The sequence below is a fragment of the Lepeophtheirus salmonis genome, chromosome 1 (assembly GCF_016086655.4).
Source record: "Lepeophtheirus salmonis chromosome 1, UVic_Lsal_1.4, whole genome shotgun sequence".
NCBI lineage: Eukaryota > Metazoa > Arthropoda > Copepoda > Siphonostomatoida > Caligidae > Lepeophtheirus > Lepeophtheirus salmonis.
The window spans coordinates 25159635-25177485 of record NC_052131.2 but is presented as its reverse complement, the minus strand read 5'-3'; the positions used below and the strand labels follow the sequence as shown (position 1 = coordinate 25177485).

The following is a 17851-nucleotide window of genomic DNA, read 5'->3' as shown; positions in this document are numbered from 1 at the left end:
AGTCACATAATAACTTTTTACAGAACATGTGAAAGATACCGTATCTGTCACTTTATATCGTATCTTAGATACGATATAAAGTAACAGCTAGTAAAGAGAGCTTTAGAGCGCTCCTTGCTATAGTCTATAGAATACACGGTACTTCCAAATGTACTCCTACAGTATGAGTACACTTAGAAGTACGATTTCCAATATTTAACATCCAACACATCTTGTCAGATGATGGGAGGTACTGATATCGTGACAAAACCTCATAGGACTTTAAACGATAATTATGACTGAAAACATTATGAAATGTGAAAAATCCAAGATCAATGCAAGGCTTATATAAAGAAAATGATGCCACGGAGTAATTTGAGTATACTTCCTCGTTTAATGTTAATAATTTGAAATCCTGACAGGTTTTGATTTGATAGAAAGCGCCTAGTGACCATTCTTGAACATCAAACAGGCTCTATTAGTATTATTACTATTAACCATGAAATGATGATTCATGCTGGATGAATATTCTCTGATATCCAAGAGCTCTTGGATATCAGAGTATTCATATATTCAGTTTGACGTCATTCTGGCAGCATAACACTACGACAAAAATAGGCAGTTTAATTAAGCAGATTGGGGAAGAGTCTCTGAAACGTCACACTCCATGAAATTGTAATTCATTATGAATCATATTCTGAGAATAATAAATAATGAAACGACAAATTAGCGTATTTCGAAATATATTTGAAGTTCAAAGTTTAAAAAAGAAGGCTTAAATTAAATATAATTTATCTACATACTAAAAAATAAACCATCATACATTGATGTTAAATATACAAAATTAAACAATAAGAATAATATAACTAATAATAATAATAAATTATAAATACAGAATATTGAAATCCAAATAATATTTTCTTGTTCTTACATCGGAATTCAATTAAATATGTCATAACTTTAGGTTGCAAAACACAGGCCAGACGTTGAGTTTAATCAAAAAGATCCTCACCCCTTTTTATTCATGAGGAAGTTACTATATACAATTGTGCACAGGATAGATATATATCTACCGATGACATCTAAATAATTATTAATAATAATGTAAATGTCAAAATTATAAAATTAGACAATAAATATACTCATAAAAAATGTTAGAATCACATCCATCGTAAAAATTTAGAGCAAAAGCTAATTATGTAGTAATGTCCGGCGATATTACTCCTAATTAAGAGCCTCAAACAAGATTTTTTTCCACGTTATTTATGCTTTATAAATAAACTATTATCATGAAGGATACACACAATTGTTTATTATAATGCTACACCCAATGCAACTACCGCGTTGTTGTGGGCATTTAAGCAGTTATTTGTGCCTTTTATGAGTTTTCTGAACAACATTTCTTTGAGTTTTCTGAACAACATATCTTTGAGTTTTCTGAACAACATATCTTTGAGTTTTCTGAACAACATTTCTTTGAGTTTATCAACCATAGCTAATCCTTAAGTCATAAAAAAGTAATATTTATTGACTATGTAATATTGGAAAACCTAATGATCATACCCAAGTCTTTAAGTGAAGCAACTAGTGTCAGACAAACTAGTTGCGAACCATTCAAAGCTACAACCCCCGTTGTTGTGACCTTTTAAGCAGTTGTTTTTGCCATTTAATGAATTGTTAGATTTTAAAAAATGAATACTTATTGTTAAATAGTACAAAATTCAGAGTTCCATTTCGAAAATTAGTAAATACAATACTACTGAGGAGATACAATGGTGCAGCGTTTTAACACCATTTTCCCAAGATGTCGCTGTTCATATGACAAAATTCTGTCATTTTCCGAACTACCTACATAGGTTAGGATGTAATAAAGAGAGTGACAATTGATAAATGATAATGAAGCATACCAATCTTCCTCACTCTAAAATTGCTGTGGGGAAGAAAAAATTATTTTATTCTTTGATGTTTCTTTTTTGAATTTCCCAATAAAGTGCAGCGGCCGGAGTTTTCAATTATACATTTATGATTGATTGTTATTATAATAATAAATGTATGATTTAAAATACAATGTTCCATTATTGTCAGAGGTGAGAAATTTGACTCGAGACTAGACTTGGACACCATAGTTTAATATCAAATGTATATTTTACATTAATTATATATGAAAAAATAACTCATATTAAACATCATAATCTTTGAACTAGAATAAACAAATTATTGGGTTAACAAAACTGAATGTTATAAAAATCTTCTCTAGTTATGCTAAGTCTATCTTCTGGACTTCAAATGAGCATCTTCTAAAAAGTAGATATATATATAGTAATATTAGATAACATCATAATACTACTCATACATAATAACTTATGATGTTATCTAATATTACTATATATATATGATTCATAACTCCGAATTATGTCTTCAAATAATATCTAAATAGTACCTCTAGCGAGCAAAAAAAGTTTCTGTGCACCAATACATTTTTGAGCTTTTGATCACGTGGGTCATCGTTTTACTACTTGGTTTAAAACTTAAGTTTTCCCTTGCCATTTTTTCTGATCCAATGTCATTTTTTCCTGACACCGTTTTATCTAGCTAGCTATGTAAATTCGATTGTCAATTCACTTTCAGCTGTTTACGTTATTCAATATTATGATTATGAAAATAAATAAACAATCAATGTACAAAATAATTTACGCTTAAAAAGCACGTGTAGTGGTCGTTGGATTTCTCTAAAAATACAAACGTACTTGGAGATTTAAGATGAGCGACGATGAAGGAATTCTTCCCAAGGAGAGTATTAACTTTATACCATGTCTAAAATTTGTCAAAAGAGGAATTCCCAAAAGTATTCCCGAAAAAGTGAAACTGGACCCCGAAGATTTGGCAAAAATTATCTCCAATACAAGAAAAGCACTCAGTGACCAAGGAGTAGAGGCTGATGCTTCAGGTATACAAATCATGTTTCTAAATAAACTTATTACATAAATTAGTATTATTATAATAAGAAGACGAAGACTCCGAGGAAAATCCCCCACCTGAAGCTCCTCTGAATCCTATTTCTGATGATATTGCCAAAGAGTATGATATGGATAATTACGATGATGAGGATACTAAAGAAGGGGATCCGACTCTCGGCATTGGAGATCTAGTACTTCATGCAGATCCTAAGGAAGATCCATATTTGAATCAAGAAATCAATGATGAGGACAGTGATGCGGAAGACTATGAAATTAAATCAACGGATAATCTCATACTTGCTGGTCATGTAGAAGGAGAAGCGGCTACTCTTGAAGTCTATGGTAATTATTTATTTAAAAAGTTCAAAACAACAATGTTTTTGTTTTGCATTCTCCTACGTTTTAAAGTCTATAACGATAAGGAGGGAGATCTCTATGTTCATCACGATTTAATTTTACCGTCACTACCCTTAACAATGGAATGGCTCAGCTATGAGCCTGGAGAGAGTACTAAAGGAAATTTGGTTGCTGTAGGTTATATGACACCTATTATTGATGTGTGGGATTTGGATATTGTGGATTGTTTAGAGGCAGCATATTCTTTGGGTAATAAATCTAGCAAAAAGAAGAAATTAAAAAGAGTAGGGCATTCAGATGCTGTTCTCTCTCTATCATGGAATCACCATGTGGAGTATGTCGAAGAAATTTCTCCACTAAAGAAAATATGTTAATTAAATATTTATTTAGACATATTTTAGCAAGTGGATCTGTGGATCAAACTGTTTTATTGTGGGATTTAAATAAAGGTACAATTGCTTCCAAAATTTCGGCACATATGGAAAAAGTTCAAAGTCTTCAGTGGCATCCTTTTGAATCTCAGTCTCTAGCTACTGGCGCTTGTGATCAGTAGGTTTTATGAATTATATATTTGGAAGGAAGAGTCTCAATGATTGATATTTCAGATACGTTAGAATCTTTGATTGCCGTGCTCAAGATAGTTGCAAAGCATGGAAGGTTGAGGGTGAAGTAGAGAAGGTTCTCTGGAATCACTTTAATCCATTCACTCTATTCGCATCTACTGAATCAGGACACATACAAATGATAGATGTTCGTAAAGATGATGCTCCTATTTGGACATTACACGCACATTCTGACTGTATCAATGGGATTTCACTTTCAACACAATGTCCGGATTGTCTAGTAACGGTGTCTTCGGATAAAACCCTTAAAGTTTGGGATATCCTTGACAACAAGCCAACTTGTATCCATGAAAGAAATATGAAGCTGGGGCAATTACATTGTTTAGATAATTGTCCAGATGCTCCTTTTCTCATGGCCATTGGTGGCGATAAAAACTCGGATAATTTTAAAGTTTTTGATATAAGAGAGTCCTCCACGAGTAAGTTGTTCCGTTTTATTTGATTAGTGATTGAAAACTTAAGTAGTATAACCTTTCATTTTAGCACTACAGCATTTTGGTTCACGCAAATTAGTTAATCCTCTTGGGATGTCAGATTGGGGCTTTGAAACTGCAAACGAAGCTGAAGTAAAGGAAGAAGAAATGGAAACAGAGGCTGTGACGGAGGATTCGTCTAAATCAAGTGTACCTAAAAGTGGTGGCGCTATTGGGAAATTTAAGAAGAAATCTTCTGAATAATAAAAAATTTCTATTTAAAAAAAAAAATTACATAATTATATTATATAGCTAAAATGATACACTATCTTATTTTTACAACAACTGTTACTGACGATAAAGAGGACAATCAGTCTTCACTTATCTTTAAATCTGTCGCATTTGGATCATATTTTAATTTCATTGGAAAAACGTAGGAACGAGGTCCTTCCATATATTTTGATATTCAACTTTATTGTTTCTGTTGCTGTATTACCTTTCTTATTCCCAATTCCTTCAAGAGTTGAGGACTATTGCAGTTATTTCCTGTAGGGCCTACCTTAACTATAGTGAGCCCTATACAAACAGATTACACGGGGCTCAAATTACAATCTGTATGGAAATAATGATAATAAAGTGATTTTTTAGCGTAACCAGACTTATAGCAAAGATGGACGGTTATCTTTTTTTCATTGATTTTTCGAATTTCAAATCTTATTTTTTTCTTTAAGATCATATTGATTTTTTTCCATCAAACATGGGACATAATGGAAGTTCTGGCCCAGTTCAGCCGTAGTGGTTGCAGTGCCTTAATGCCACCCCTGATTCTCAGCGCTACACTATCGATGTTTGAGTAAGGTCAACCCGTGGCAACGACCCTGACTATATAGACTAAAAAAGATTACATTACATGAGGCATAATAAAGAATCTCTAAACTTCAAATAATTATAACTTATTAGACTGTGATGATTACAGTGCTGTAATCACGGTCTTATTATTGGGTAGTGATGGGACGAATAATCAAAAATAGGAGAATCGTGTATTTTTTCTGGAATTGACATCGGGAAAATAAGATAGAATTTCTTATTCTACTATTGCGGTTCTTATTTATTATTATAACCTCCGCAATGGAGGTTACATTCTTGCCTCCCATTGTTTATCACCAGGATTACTGTAAAAGTTAGTGATTGATTTTGATCAAACTGGGTATAAAAATTATATATGGTCATAGGAAGAGGCCATTAAATTTTGAGAGTTTCAAGGTAACCAAAACGTAAAAAATTATAAATATAACCAAAAAATTCAAATATTACATTTTTGTCCTAACGACCTTCATTTAAAAGAAATAAAACTTTCAAAAAACAAATTTCCCCCTGTTTTCACGTTAAAATTTTCCTCCTGATAAAAAAAAATTCTATTAAAAAGCAAAATTGCCTTAATTTGGGAGTAGGGACTACAGCCCCTTCACCCTACCCCTGCAGAGCCTCTGTTTTAGCACCTTAAGATAAATATATAATATAGACATCTATCCAAACAAAATTAAAAGAAGTCTTAAATCTATTAGACTATTATATAAATTAAGATAGTGATTGAGATATATAAATCTTAAGACCGATATTCCATTGTGCATATTACTTAGCATGTAAAAACTGTATTAATGTTATATTTTACTAAAAGCGTTGGAATACTGTTTAACTTATATAACATATTAAGGCGTGACTGAATAATGTATAGGCTATAGCCTATAGGTCATAAGTTATACAGTATGGCCTATACTGTATAAATTAATCGGTCGCGCCTTAATCTTAATAACGGAAAGTAGAGTTGTAGCACGTGGATACCTTTATTGTATAACGAAAAAGGACTGAAATCATCTGGTAGGTTAGCCAAATAAGTCAATCATACCAACTGCAATTTATCTCTTATATACTCCCGGATTATAATTGATTATAATTTCGTCAACATTTTTGAAATACATTACATATTATTAAAATCTACTTAGTATTTTATTTGATACTATATTATAATATTGCTTCGTAATATTTTATTAAAAGAGTAGTTATTATATTATTTCTATGAAGAAATAGCCAAAATTTATTTATAGAATAATAACAATACCAATATATGTTTAATATGGACAAGTTATGACTCATAAGTTATGAGTCATAACTCATAAGAGATCTAAGTTAAAGGAAGAAATAAAAAAGGAAGAGAAATGATTGAAGTAGTGTCGGGAATTGTGACTCTTTTTAGTGAACTGAATTGCCTGAATCAGTTCATTAAAAAGATTCGCTCACTGTATCAGTTCTAAGATACCCCCCTCCTCCCCCTACCAACAAAAATAATTTTCTGTGATTTTTTTGGAATGATTCAAACTGATATTTAAAAAAATCTGTATTGAATCAATATTATATAGCAAAATTTTGAAAGATTAAATTTTAACGGAAGAATGGTAAACTATTAGGTATAAATTTTGTTTAATATACATAAAAAAATATTGCGGATCAATTAATACTACATTATGACATTTTCATAAAAAGTCTTATAATATTTTTTTTACATTTTTTGAAGAAGTGATATCTTTTAAAATTGACTTATTTTTTTAATTTCCAAAAATATTTCCAATAAAAAGTGCAAATTAAAAATATAATATCAGCTGGACGAGTAAGCCCACCCAAATCAATTTGATTGAAAAGAATTTGCCATTTTCATCACTTTCATATGTAAACAAATTTACATATATATATACAAATATTTTTACATGATCAATATCTTCAATAAAAATTGAATCATTCAATATAAATTTCAAAAACACAATAAGGAATTGAAGTATGCTTGTATCATAATACGTTGCATTTTTGTATACATACTTTATAGAATATAGACTTTGATACTAAATCCCACAGTTACATTCACAAAGGTAAGATTGGAGAATATTCATTTCATTAACCTTTCATTTATTTCTTTGGTTAAACGAGGTCGATCAAGCTTCATTTAAAGTTATTATAAGGAAGATACTGTGTCAATCATCTCAAAGTTCTTAATGTAATTTAACAAAAAAATCAATTTACTTAAGTACCCGAGATGAAGAAAGATAAAGTTGGGATAATTGTTGGAATTGATTGAGAGTAATAAAAGGGAAGATTTTGAAACTGGGATGGAATATTATATATTTTTTCAATATTTTCCTGACTATGTTAGGATCTTTACGACGAAATTTTTTAGTATCCTCAGATTCAAGTTTATAATCAGAGAAGATAAAATGAAGTTCACAAATTGCTGAATATTTTTAAGGTTCATAATTTTGCCTAGGGATTTCTTGAATCCAAAGTTTTCCTAGTGATACATGTTTAGGAAACATATGAAATTGTGATTTTATTATGCCTCCAGGGCCAGTTTCGATACTTTCTGAGTTAGTAGCTCTGTAGTTACTACGGCAGCCTAGTGCAATACATACATGTCCCATGAATCTACATATACTAAAATAAAACGAACACTGTATTTTAAGTTAAAATATCACGCTTCCTACTTAATACTGTGTTACTCTTGTGTTATAATTTAATATTGATATAATTTATTAATATTGTTACTTGTATTTTGAATATCTTTGAGTCATTGAGGGAGAAAAGGTTGCGAGAGCCTTCCTATTCTTAGTTGTGCATAGTGAAATACATGGACATCTTGAAATGAAATAATATATATTGTTTACTATGACGTCACAAATTAGTTACATTTCTTAGAAAATGACAACACGGTGCTGGAGTAAATTCCATCCTTGGAGAAATGACGAAAGTAAATGGATAGAAAATTCTGAATATGTAGAAGAAGATTTAAAGTACTTGCTTGGTCTAGAGGTGGATGAATTTTGGAGTACTGTAAATGTATGTAATATGTTTTTAATAATAATTAATAAGACTTGAATTTTTATTCATTCATTAATTTTTTTAAATCTTTTTTTTAGGATTTTCATTGCAATGAACTCCTGGACTCTTGCCTCACAGGTTTCCCTAGATCCCAAGATGAACTCATCTTGTATTCTAAACAGGCCAAATCAATTTTGGATAAATTATATCGTAGAGTTTTTCTTGTATTTTTGAGGTACCTTCCCAAAGTTCCGAAATTATATTTTTTCCTCTTCATTAATTGATTTATCTTTTTAGGTTGTCCACCCACAAGGAGAAGCCTTTCAAATCCACAGATGAATTTGGGAAAGTCATTTATAATAATTACTTAATAAGTGTTCCTCAAATTTTCGATCTTTGTAACTTATTTTCTCAGGGAAATAGTTCTCTCATAAAAGACATGATGGAGAATATATTTAAGCATCAACCAAAATATTTGAGCAATGACCTACCTATAGCTGTGGGATTGATGTACAAATATATTGGAAATGATGTAGACGTGGCTAATTTGTTGGATATATTTAAAACTGTGTATAACTTTCTTTGTGTATTCCCTAAAGGAGCCAAAGTTTTTTATGAGCGAGGCTTTCATTTGAAAGCCTCCGAAATATATTCGCAATCCTTGCATAAAAACTCTACTCAGACTGCAAAAAAGGCTCGTCATTTTTTAATTAACTCTGTTCATCTTATCATTGAGTAAGTATGGTTGTACAAACACTTCAGAAAGACACAATAATTTATTTTATTACAGAATCAATTTACTCCGAGGAGCTTCTCCTTCATCATCCATGGACTCCAATAATAAGTCAACATCAGAATTATTTCACGAGTACCAAGATCTTCTTTTGCATTTTGTGTCAGAGGAAAACTTCATAGTTGACTATGACACTAGGTTTCCTGTTTCTGAAGATTTGAAGCTGCTTCAGTCCATGGATCCTAATTTGGATATTCAGGCAATTGAATATATATTGAGTGGTGTGTCTCTAGGAAGAGATAATCTTACAAAAAGGATAATCATGAAAAGTGAAATTGATCATGCAAAAAGATCTGTCAATAGTACAGTTCTTACCGTGAAGGAAACACTTCCGGAGCTTGGTGAGGGATTTATCCTCAAGTGTCTTGAGTATTACGAAGATGATCCAATGAAGGTTGTGAATGCTTTGTTTGAGGAGAATTTACCGCCTCATTTGAATGAGATGGATCGCTCACTCGAACTTGCACCCACACCAGCTCCTGCATCTGCACAACCTAAAAGAAAGACCAAAATGAATGCAATTCTTGATGATCATTCCTTCATGGATAACGCCAATATGAAATCATTTTATGAAATTAGGGGTTTGGTCTCGGATAGCACACTTAATGGAGGGGAAGAAGGAAGTGAGAATGGAGATGAATATGACGATGACTACGATGATACCTATGATGATCAAGATTTTGGATTGAGAGAGCCTGACGCTCATGAGGAAAGGAGAGCATTTGTTCTTCCTCGAGCCTTGGGTGGAGGTCATATAGGCAAAACTATCTATGAAAAAGAGAGTGAAGAAGAGGATGAAAATGAGAATTCCGGTACGAAGCCCTTTGATTTCTGTCGTAATCCCCAAGAAGTCAGAGAAGAAAGAGAGCGAAAACGACTTACTAAAACTGGGGGTAAAGCGCGTGTTCGGGATGTAGTTGGAAATGCTCGGGGTCAAGGCCAAGATAAATCTGTTCTATTAAATAGAGCTAGAAAGACTGCGAATAAAAATAAGGGCCAGAGGATTGGGGCTGATCGGAAAATGTCAAAGGGAATGTTTTAAAAAGGTAAATGTACGTGTGTAATTGTGTTAAGTAGACTTTGAAGGCTGGAGACCTATTATTGATTCTTTCTTCTCAAGTAGTCCTCGTCACTCGTACTTACTTTGTGATACAGTTTATATATTTATAAATAGATATAATTATGTTTTGTATGCTTATAAGAAAAGGAAGAGGGACATTAAAGTGGAAGAGTGCGCCACATGATGTAGTTTTGTAGTTTTAATTATCATTATATTTTATCTGGAAAATAAGCACATATTGTGTGTTTTTGTTGGATATTTTTTTTTTAATTAATGAAATTGAGTATATTTATAAAGTTCGATTGCAGACAAATTATTTTATTTTTGTTGAACCATACATTTACAAGAAAAAGTATGCATATATATATATATATATAATAGAGAAAGAGAGAGATGGCCTTAATAATAAGTTGAACTTTGAGATCCTAATTTTGAGTCTGTCAATATGTGTGTTTGAGTTTGTCTTCCTCTTAAGGATTATATCTACGCAGTATCAATTTTCCCAATAATGAGGAATTTCGTGTTTCCCCCTCCAAAGAACGAGAGAGCTATATAAATATAGACATATATTGTTGTGTACAAATCACATTAAGTATTTAGAACGTCTTGAGACGTTTTTGAATGCAGATATGAGGATTTTTCTTCAGGGTATTGCTCTATTATTTATCGTGTTCTTGGCAGAAGAAATCTCTGCGAATTGTAAGGCTCATGATGCAGAATGGATTAAGGGAAAGCCTATAACAATCTCAATTCCTCATCGCTCTGAACCTGGAAAAGTACTTGTAGACTGGACACAGTCTATGAACAATGGACGATGCGCCGATAGGTTTGACGTTTTTGTTTGGGAAACACATCGTGGAGAGGGCTTTACTAAAAACTACACCACTCCCGGAGGAACTTACTCACGAATCGTTGAACTTGATCCTTGTGTTGAGTATCAATTCAAGGTTGGCTTCTTTGAAAATGATCTATTTGGTAAAGAAAAGGAAAATTCCAGTATTGCTACGTTCAAAACCGAGGCAATCCCAACTTTGGGCTCAACTGATAAAAGCCAATTTCAAGTACAAGTCTATTTTGACAAAATCACTCAAAAATTAGATTACAACAAAGCCTCTATTCGTTTCCCTAAAACCCTTCTCAAGCACACATCATGTCTTAAATATATTGAGGCTGATGGAATTGAAAACGTTGCTACTCTCACATCATCCAGGGGTTATAACAGCCATTTTAATACAATTGGAGATATTACCCCTCTCAGTCGTTCCAGTTCCTATAGCAGTATTGCAAGTGGAAGTTCTTCCCGATCTCTCGACAAATCCGGACGCTATGATAGCTATTCTTCAATTGGAGGCTCTGGATCTTATGGAGGCTATAATTCATTCGGAACATCTGGCTCTTTCGGAGGTTCAGGATTTTATAGTGGTTCACATGGGGGCTCAGGCTCATATGGTCATGCATCATCTGGAAGTGACAAGCCATCAAGTGGTCATTTTTTGGGTAGTTTCACCGGAACAGCTGGAAATACGGACAATGTACCATTGGATCCTTACCATTATCATGATGGTCATATTGAGCATGATCATAGCTTTGGTAACCATGGAAGGGCTGATTTCAGTAAAGTTAGCCAAACAAGATTTAAAAGAGGATTATTTGGGAATAATAGGGAAAGTACAACTCCTACGCCAGGCCGGTATGACCTTCGATCCAGAACCGACAAACCTTCCCCATCACAACACACTACTTATAAACCCATATCTGGTGTGACGGTCAATGCTAAAATCCTTCCTCCATTTGTTGAGGATATTATTGAAATTGTTGTGCCCATTAAACCATGTTCATCTTATACCTTTTCAGTTAAATTTGTGAGTCCACAAGGAGCTACTTTGGGAATAGTGAAGGATCTCAAATATCTTCAATTATCTGAAATGCACCACTATCATCCACCTACTCTCACTGAAATCTTTAAAGTTGGAACTCCCGTTTCTGCTAACGCTCCATTCGTTTCCCTTGAACCCTATAGTGGAATTCCTGTTGAATGTGTACTCCCTATCCTTAAGGCTGTTGATCGTCATATGGGTCATTTGGAAGACGAACTTCACTTTCATTTGAAGAAAGAATTTGAATCAATCGATTATGGAAACAAAATGAAATCCAAGTTTTTGGGTCAGAAGGAACATAGTTTGGAATCTGCTGGATGTGAGTGCTCAACTCCTCTTCTTCATTTCAATACCACAGATCCTAAGCAACTATCGAAGCATAATACTGATGGTCTCTTTGGAACATTTGTGTATGAGGGTATCCAAAATGGAAGACCTTACTATAGACGTCCTCCAACTGGTATGGATGTTACTCCTTCAGCAAAAGCTGGAAAGAACAAAAGAAAGAGGAGATTTGTTGGTAAAATAGGAACCGATTCAAGCAATAGTAGATCATTTGGTGGTGGATTCACCCATGGTGGTAGTACTTCATCCTCTCATTCAGTCCATTCTTCATCTTCTTCTACAGACCAACATCTAGTCATTCCTAACACTCCCATCATCAAAGATCCACCCCCACCTGGAATGGTCTACTATGTATTCTGGAATGCCAAAGAAAAATCATGGTGGGTCGGAACAACCCTCCAAGCTGATGAGCCCCTCTACAAAACAAATGAAAATAGCCCAGCAAAATGTCCTGGTGATACAAAGACCGTTAAGAAGTGGGAAGCACCACACACTTTCAGCTGGAAGGTTGATCCCCATATGGTGATGTCATGCAAGAAACAAGTCTTATAATTATATCAATTACTAAATATGTAATACTTCTTTTTTCTGTCTAAAAAAAAAAAAATCAAAATTGTGCATAACATCATCCAGCTTTATTTACTTAAACGAATATAAATTTCTATACATGTGTTATACTGTATAAATATATATAAAATACTTATTTAATTTTCTCATTAAAACATTTACCATATATATTATATTTTTTTTAATGTGTGCTTCTTGCACGAGGTTAAAAAGGAGCGATGATTAAGATTCATATTATATTTTAAATAATGTGTTTTTGAAAAATATTTTCGTTGGTTTAATCTTGAACGAGGCAAATAATATTATATGATTGAATTCTTCCACTTTAGCACTTGAGTACAAATCCACTTTGTAATAATTATGTATAAGATATTATTATAGTGTAATGCACAGAAGATTATGGATTGTACAAAAGGAGTAGCCAGGGATCAATCTCCGAGTATATCGCAAAGACAACAGAATAGATCTGAAATCATTTTGCACATACAGTAGCCAGCAAGGCAGCAACAACATATCTCGCAGCAACCATGACTTTTACTATCCTCTTGTTGATTTTGTTGAGCTTGATTGAAGTTTTGAGGTGAATATCCGGGTTGTTGTTGTGGTGGGTAATACCCTCCACCTTCTTGAGGTGGATATCCGGGCTGTTGTGGCGGATAGTATCCTCCGTCTTGTTGCGGTGGATAGGCCTGTTGTGGAGGAGGTGGGTATCCACCTCCTTGCTGCGGTGGATAAGCAGGGTATCCTTGTGGAGGATAGCCTGGTTGTTGTGGTGGATATTGCCCATCGCCCATGGGTTGATCCTTCACCGCATAAGGTGGAGGAGGGTAGGGTTGTCCCGGGATCCCTTGTTGCTGTGGGGGTGGATAAGACATAGCTAGGAAGTTGTACTAGATTACTTTTGTTGTGTGTACGGTTCCTTTGATCTGATGGGGGGGTCTGACAAAAGCAAATTTATAAAGGAAGCAATGTAGGGCTTATAACTAAGTGCTTATACTAGTATTTGTACGTCAACGTATGTCAATCACTTCATGGACTCACTCACTCCACTAGCTGCGTGGTTTACCAATTAAAGATAAGCAAAATCTAAGCGCTCTCCTCCTTCTTTGTGCGGGGCTTAGCTCAGAATCGACTTCTATGACTATGACTAAGTATTTTTCCTTTTAATACATAGCTATTATTATATCTTTGATAAGTAGAATTAATGTCAATATAATAATATTGTAAATTACTATAGTATACAGGCTTTGACTTGTGTTTCTCACGTTTTAACACGACCATTTAAAGAGTACTCTGCAGTTTAGAGTACATGTAAATCCCTATTTTGAATAAATATACCTAAATTGAGTTGTATCCTCAAAGACTGTAATGTACTTCTTCTTGAGCACTATTCCTGCTTTCCCTTAAGCTATTAATGTATTATAACTAAGTTCTCTATTATAATATATGCATCCCATTGCATGTTAGAAGAAAGTTTTTTATCAATCCAACATTCTGACGTCACAAAATGTGCCAAGCCCTCTGAGTCTGAGCCGAGTGGGCATTTACCCCTCAAATTATTCATATTCTATAAGATCCAGCAAGAAGTAAAACAGAATTAGGTGTCTAAATACTTTTGTGTTATTTAGAAAAATAGCCTACATATTTTTATTCCTGATGAAAAAACTATTGGGGAATAATTCAACCGCAAAATTGTTCAATCTTCTCACAATAATAATATACCTTATTATAAATATAAGAGGAATAAAAGATATATAATAATCCTTTTTGATTACCATCTTCATTAATGCCTATCTGTATTTCCTAATTTCAAATTGTATATCTACGTTGATTAATGAAATATTATTTAACTACTTAAAAATAAGCAAAGCATTATATTTTCGTTAGTGATAGAAACACGATCTCCTTATCATATATATTAAATATTGTACCTAATTATAAAAATGCAATCACTTAATATTGGGTCTGTCAATTCGTAACGTAATATTATTCCATAATACAGGTAGACAGTAAAATATTATAAAAATCACAGGAAAAACTTTTTCAATGTATGAAATAAAGTATGATAATGATTATTTTCGATCTATAGCAGGGTTTCTTATCTTTTTAAATACGCAATATGATGACGTGTTAATGAGATCAAAAATAGGTTAGATAAATATCTAAAAATTAATAATAAAATGAGCTAATTTTTCAGTTAGATCATTGATCATTCAATGAGGATTGATTTAGATTCATAATATTTTATACTGCATTTTATTCCAATTTATTAATATTATGTAATTATTAATTAATTACAGTATATCTAAATTACACTATATTTAAATATATATTATCGATTTTTTTTTAATATTATAATCAACATTATTAGATTTTTTTTAACATTATAAATTATCAATTATAATTAATTGATAATTATCAATCCTATAATACTTACCTATATACAATAAAATGAATGATTAGCTAAAAGCTCTATTATCTAATTAGCTATGGAGCAAATTCAAGTTACATCACCATCACCAACTCACATCCAGAAAAGCAAACACGAGCATAAATCGCAACAGAAAGAAACGCAGTCATGAGAATCTGGTTTTTTTTTCGATGCAGATTCTTGTGAAGATGATGAAGGGGGTGTTTTTGAAATTTGTTCTTGACTCTTGGGTTGATCCTGGATGGTAAATGATGTTTCTGTAGAGGACGGTGGATGAGACATATTTGGTTTGTCCAATAGGATTTTTTTTCATGAAATGGTAACTTAAAAGAATAATAAATATTATTTATGTTTTTGCGAAATGTTATATTTGACTTCTACTCCCTATGTTGTAAGTTCATAAATTGCAAAGAAGTGCAATTTATGAATTTTTGCAGGACTTATATTATTAGTAATTACAATTAAGAATTGTGAATGTAATTGGCTATGTAAGCAAGCATATGTTGCACTCCAAATAAAAAATAACTAAACAAAGGATTGATAAATGAGAAAATTTAGAATACAATCACTAAGTCACGTATTATTATAATTATCTCTATTTCTTTCCCATTACATTTGTTGGAAATGATATGAGTCGTTTTCCTCTGACGAATTGGACACAAATCCTCCTTAAAATTAGACACAATAAATAAAACTAGTCAACAAAATGTATATTTTCAAAAAATTACCCTGGGATTGATATCAGGGAATCCATAGGAGTTGGGATGGAGGGATGTAGCCCTCCTCAAATTAATGTTTGCTTTTTACTAGAAAATGTTTTATTTGATTTTTTTTTCAATTTTTTTTTTTGTGAATAGCTGTAGATTTAGGATTTTTTTTGGAAAAAATTTAATATTTGAAATTTTTTGTAAATACCTATACATTTTTGAAATTTTTTTCGAAAAAAAATTAACATTTTAAATTTTTTTTCCAAAAAATGAATAACTTGTGTAAAGCTGTGGATTTAAAAAAAATCAATTAGCTGTGGATTTTTTTCAAGAAAAACAACTAATTTTAGAAATTCTATTTCAAGAAATTTTATTTTTTGTGAGGATCTCTGGTTTTTTGAATTTTTTTTCCAAAAAATTTTAATTTTTAGATTTTAATTTTAATTTTTTTACAAAAAAAAATCCTCTAACTTGACTCATGGTATGACTATGAGTATTATAGTTCCAAACATGTTGCCAATAAAGAAATATTATTTTCAGTACCGCGTATACCGCGCATTAATTTTGTCGTTTCTCTTCATTTTACTACTCAAATCTAATTTTTTTGATACAAAGTGTCTAATAAAATTATCAAATATACTTTTGTTCTTCATTTATGCCAAATAAGACAACTTATTTTACCAACCTATAATTTTGGACAACGAAAGCTGTCTATTATATTCTACAAAACACCTTTAATTTATTATTCCTTAATTTCTAGGGTTTAAAATTTCATTTATTTCGACATTTTACAAATTTTCAAATAAAAAACGCGCCCATGAAGGACCATTTTTTTTACTTTTGATGGCTACTTTCTTGTTTAGGAGAATAAAATACAAAATAATAATAATATCCGACGATACCAGATTCTCAACTATTGTCATTACGGTACACCGTAAATTATATGCTTTATATCCTGATAAAAAATTTCAATTACTAAACAAATCTTCCTGTGGGAAATAAAATATTTACAACTCCAATCTATGAGGTGCTATGTGAAGTACTTTGTTTATCTCGTGTACAAGTTTCTAATTTTTACAAGTTGTAAAATGAATAAGAAAATTGTATAAATTATAGCCAAAATAAAAAAATAAGATGAATAATTTAACATTTAGTATTCTAATTGTGAAGAAAATAACCCAATTATTGAATTTTCTATGGTGTAGCAAATTATATAGTTCAAATGTCCACAGTTATACAAACCGTAAATGCATGATTTTAATAGATAAAAAGGAAGTGATGTTTTCAATGTAAACATGGTGATTAAAATGTCTGATTATATAAATAAATATACTATAACGATATGTAGAAGTTGTAATTTGTACAATTTGCTTATACAAGTTACAACTCAGGTGGAGGATGAAACCCCACTCAAATAATATTTTTATTGTAAATACCATATAAAATTATTGTTCTTTATTAAAGAAATGATTTTTTTTTTTAAAGAAGCCCACTCCAAAATAAAATCCCATTAAAGATAGCAACTTGTACACACTATATATATACCCCTTAGATAAAATTAAAACGATTGTGTGAAATTTGTTAAGTATTGATTCCGAGTCATATCTCGAGTATTTGAATGGGACATCAAGCCGAGTCGCAAGTCTTTGAAATATGGACTCGAGTCTCCCCCTCTGCCGATTACCCGAATTGAAGAGGATTTGCTTTAATTTAAATTTATGACAATAATTTACAAATGTCCTTAGAACTGTGATGAATTAAACTCGTCTCTTTGAAACTAAAGCTAGAGGTGTCAAAGGTCATCCTATAAATTCAAATGGCGTTCAAGAAATAAATGTGTTTGTTAAGTCAAAGTTTTCCATATATTGTCATATTGAC

The 17851-nt window shown here is 32.0% G+C and overlaps 2 protein-coding genes and 2 long non-coding RNA genes across 5 annotated transcripts; 3 read left to right on the top strand and 1 right to left on the bottom strand.

Moving 5' to 3' along the window:
- LOC139905896 (uncharacterized) lies at window positions 1-705 on the top strand. The gene is made up of 2 exons (XR_011781021.1): window positions 1-349; window positions 402-705. It is a non-coding gene; the product is annotated as an uncharacterized lncRNA (long non-coding RNA).
- A 1400-nt stretch (window positions 706-2105) lies between these two features.
- Window positions 2106-2552, bottom strand: LOC139905892 (uncharacterized). Its single transcript, XR_011781006.1, has 2 exons — window positions 2420-2552; window positions 2106-2276 (listed from the first exon to the last, which is right to left on the bottom strand). It is a non-coding gene; the product is annotated as an uncharacterized lncRNA (long non-coding RNA).
- Window positions 2553-2594: 42 nt separating this feature from the next.
- Window positions 2595-4650, top strand: LOC121122901 (periodic tryptophan protein 1 homolog). 2 transcript variants are annotated; one of them, XM_040717990.2, is made up of 6 exons: window positions 2595-2926; window positions 2988-3278; window positions 3345-3627; window positions 3684-3842; window positions 3899-4335; window positions 4400-4650. In XM_040717990.2, exons 1-6 carry the CDS (start codon window positions 2740-2742, stop codon window positions 4591-4593), a joined length of 1551 nt encoding a protein of 516 aa, XP_040573924.1. In that variant the 5' UTR covers window positions 2595-2739; the 3' UTR covers window positions 4594-4650. The 2 variants fall into 2 exon arrangements, with proteins under 2 accessions (XP_040573924.1, XP_040573917.1); XM_040717983.2 differs by having other exon boundaries at window positions 2631-2926; window positions 2985-3278.
- Window positions 4651-7973: 3323 nt separating this feature from the next.
- On the top strand, window positions 7974-15803 carry LOC121122918 (activating signal cointegrator 1 complex subunit 2). The gene is made up of 5 exons (XM_040718006.2): window positions 7974-8211; window positions 8292-8428; window positions 8491-8928; window positions 8984-10032; window positions 15323-15803. The coding sequence occupies exons 1-4, from the start codon at window positions 8074-8076 to the stop codon at window positions 10026-10028; spliced, it is 1758 nt and encodes a 585-aa protein (XP_040573940.1). The 5' UTR covers window positions 7974-8073; the 3' UTR covers window positions 10029-10032; window positions 15323-15803.
- The last annotated feature ends 2048 nt before the right edge of the window (window positions 15804-17851 follow it).

Coding starts and splice junctions, on each gene's coding strand:
- LOC121122901 (XM_040717983.2), top strand. CDS start 2,740: ATGAGCGACGATGAAGGAATTCTTCCCAAGGAGAGTATTAACTTTATA. Junction 3,279..3,344: donor GGCTACTCTTGAAGTCTATG/GTAATTATTTAT, acceptor TACGTTTTAAAG/TCTATAACGATAAGGAGGGA. Junction 4,336..4,399: donor TATAAGAGAGTCCTCCACGA/GTAAGTTGTTCC, acceptor CTTTCATTTTAG/CACTACAGCATTTTGGTTCA.
- LOC121122918 (XM_040718006.2), top strand. CDS start 8,074: ATGACAACACGGTGCTGGAGTAAATTCCATCCTTGGAGAAATGACGAA. Junction 8,212..8,291: donor AATTTTGGAGTACTGTAAAT/GTATGTAATATG, acceptor TCTTTTTTTTAG/GATTTTCATTGCAATGAACT. Junction 8,429..8,490: donor GTTTTTCTTGTATTTTTGAG/GTACCTTCCCAA, acceptor TTATCTTTTTAG/GTTGTCCACCCACAAGGAGA.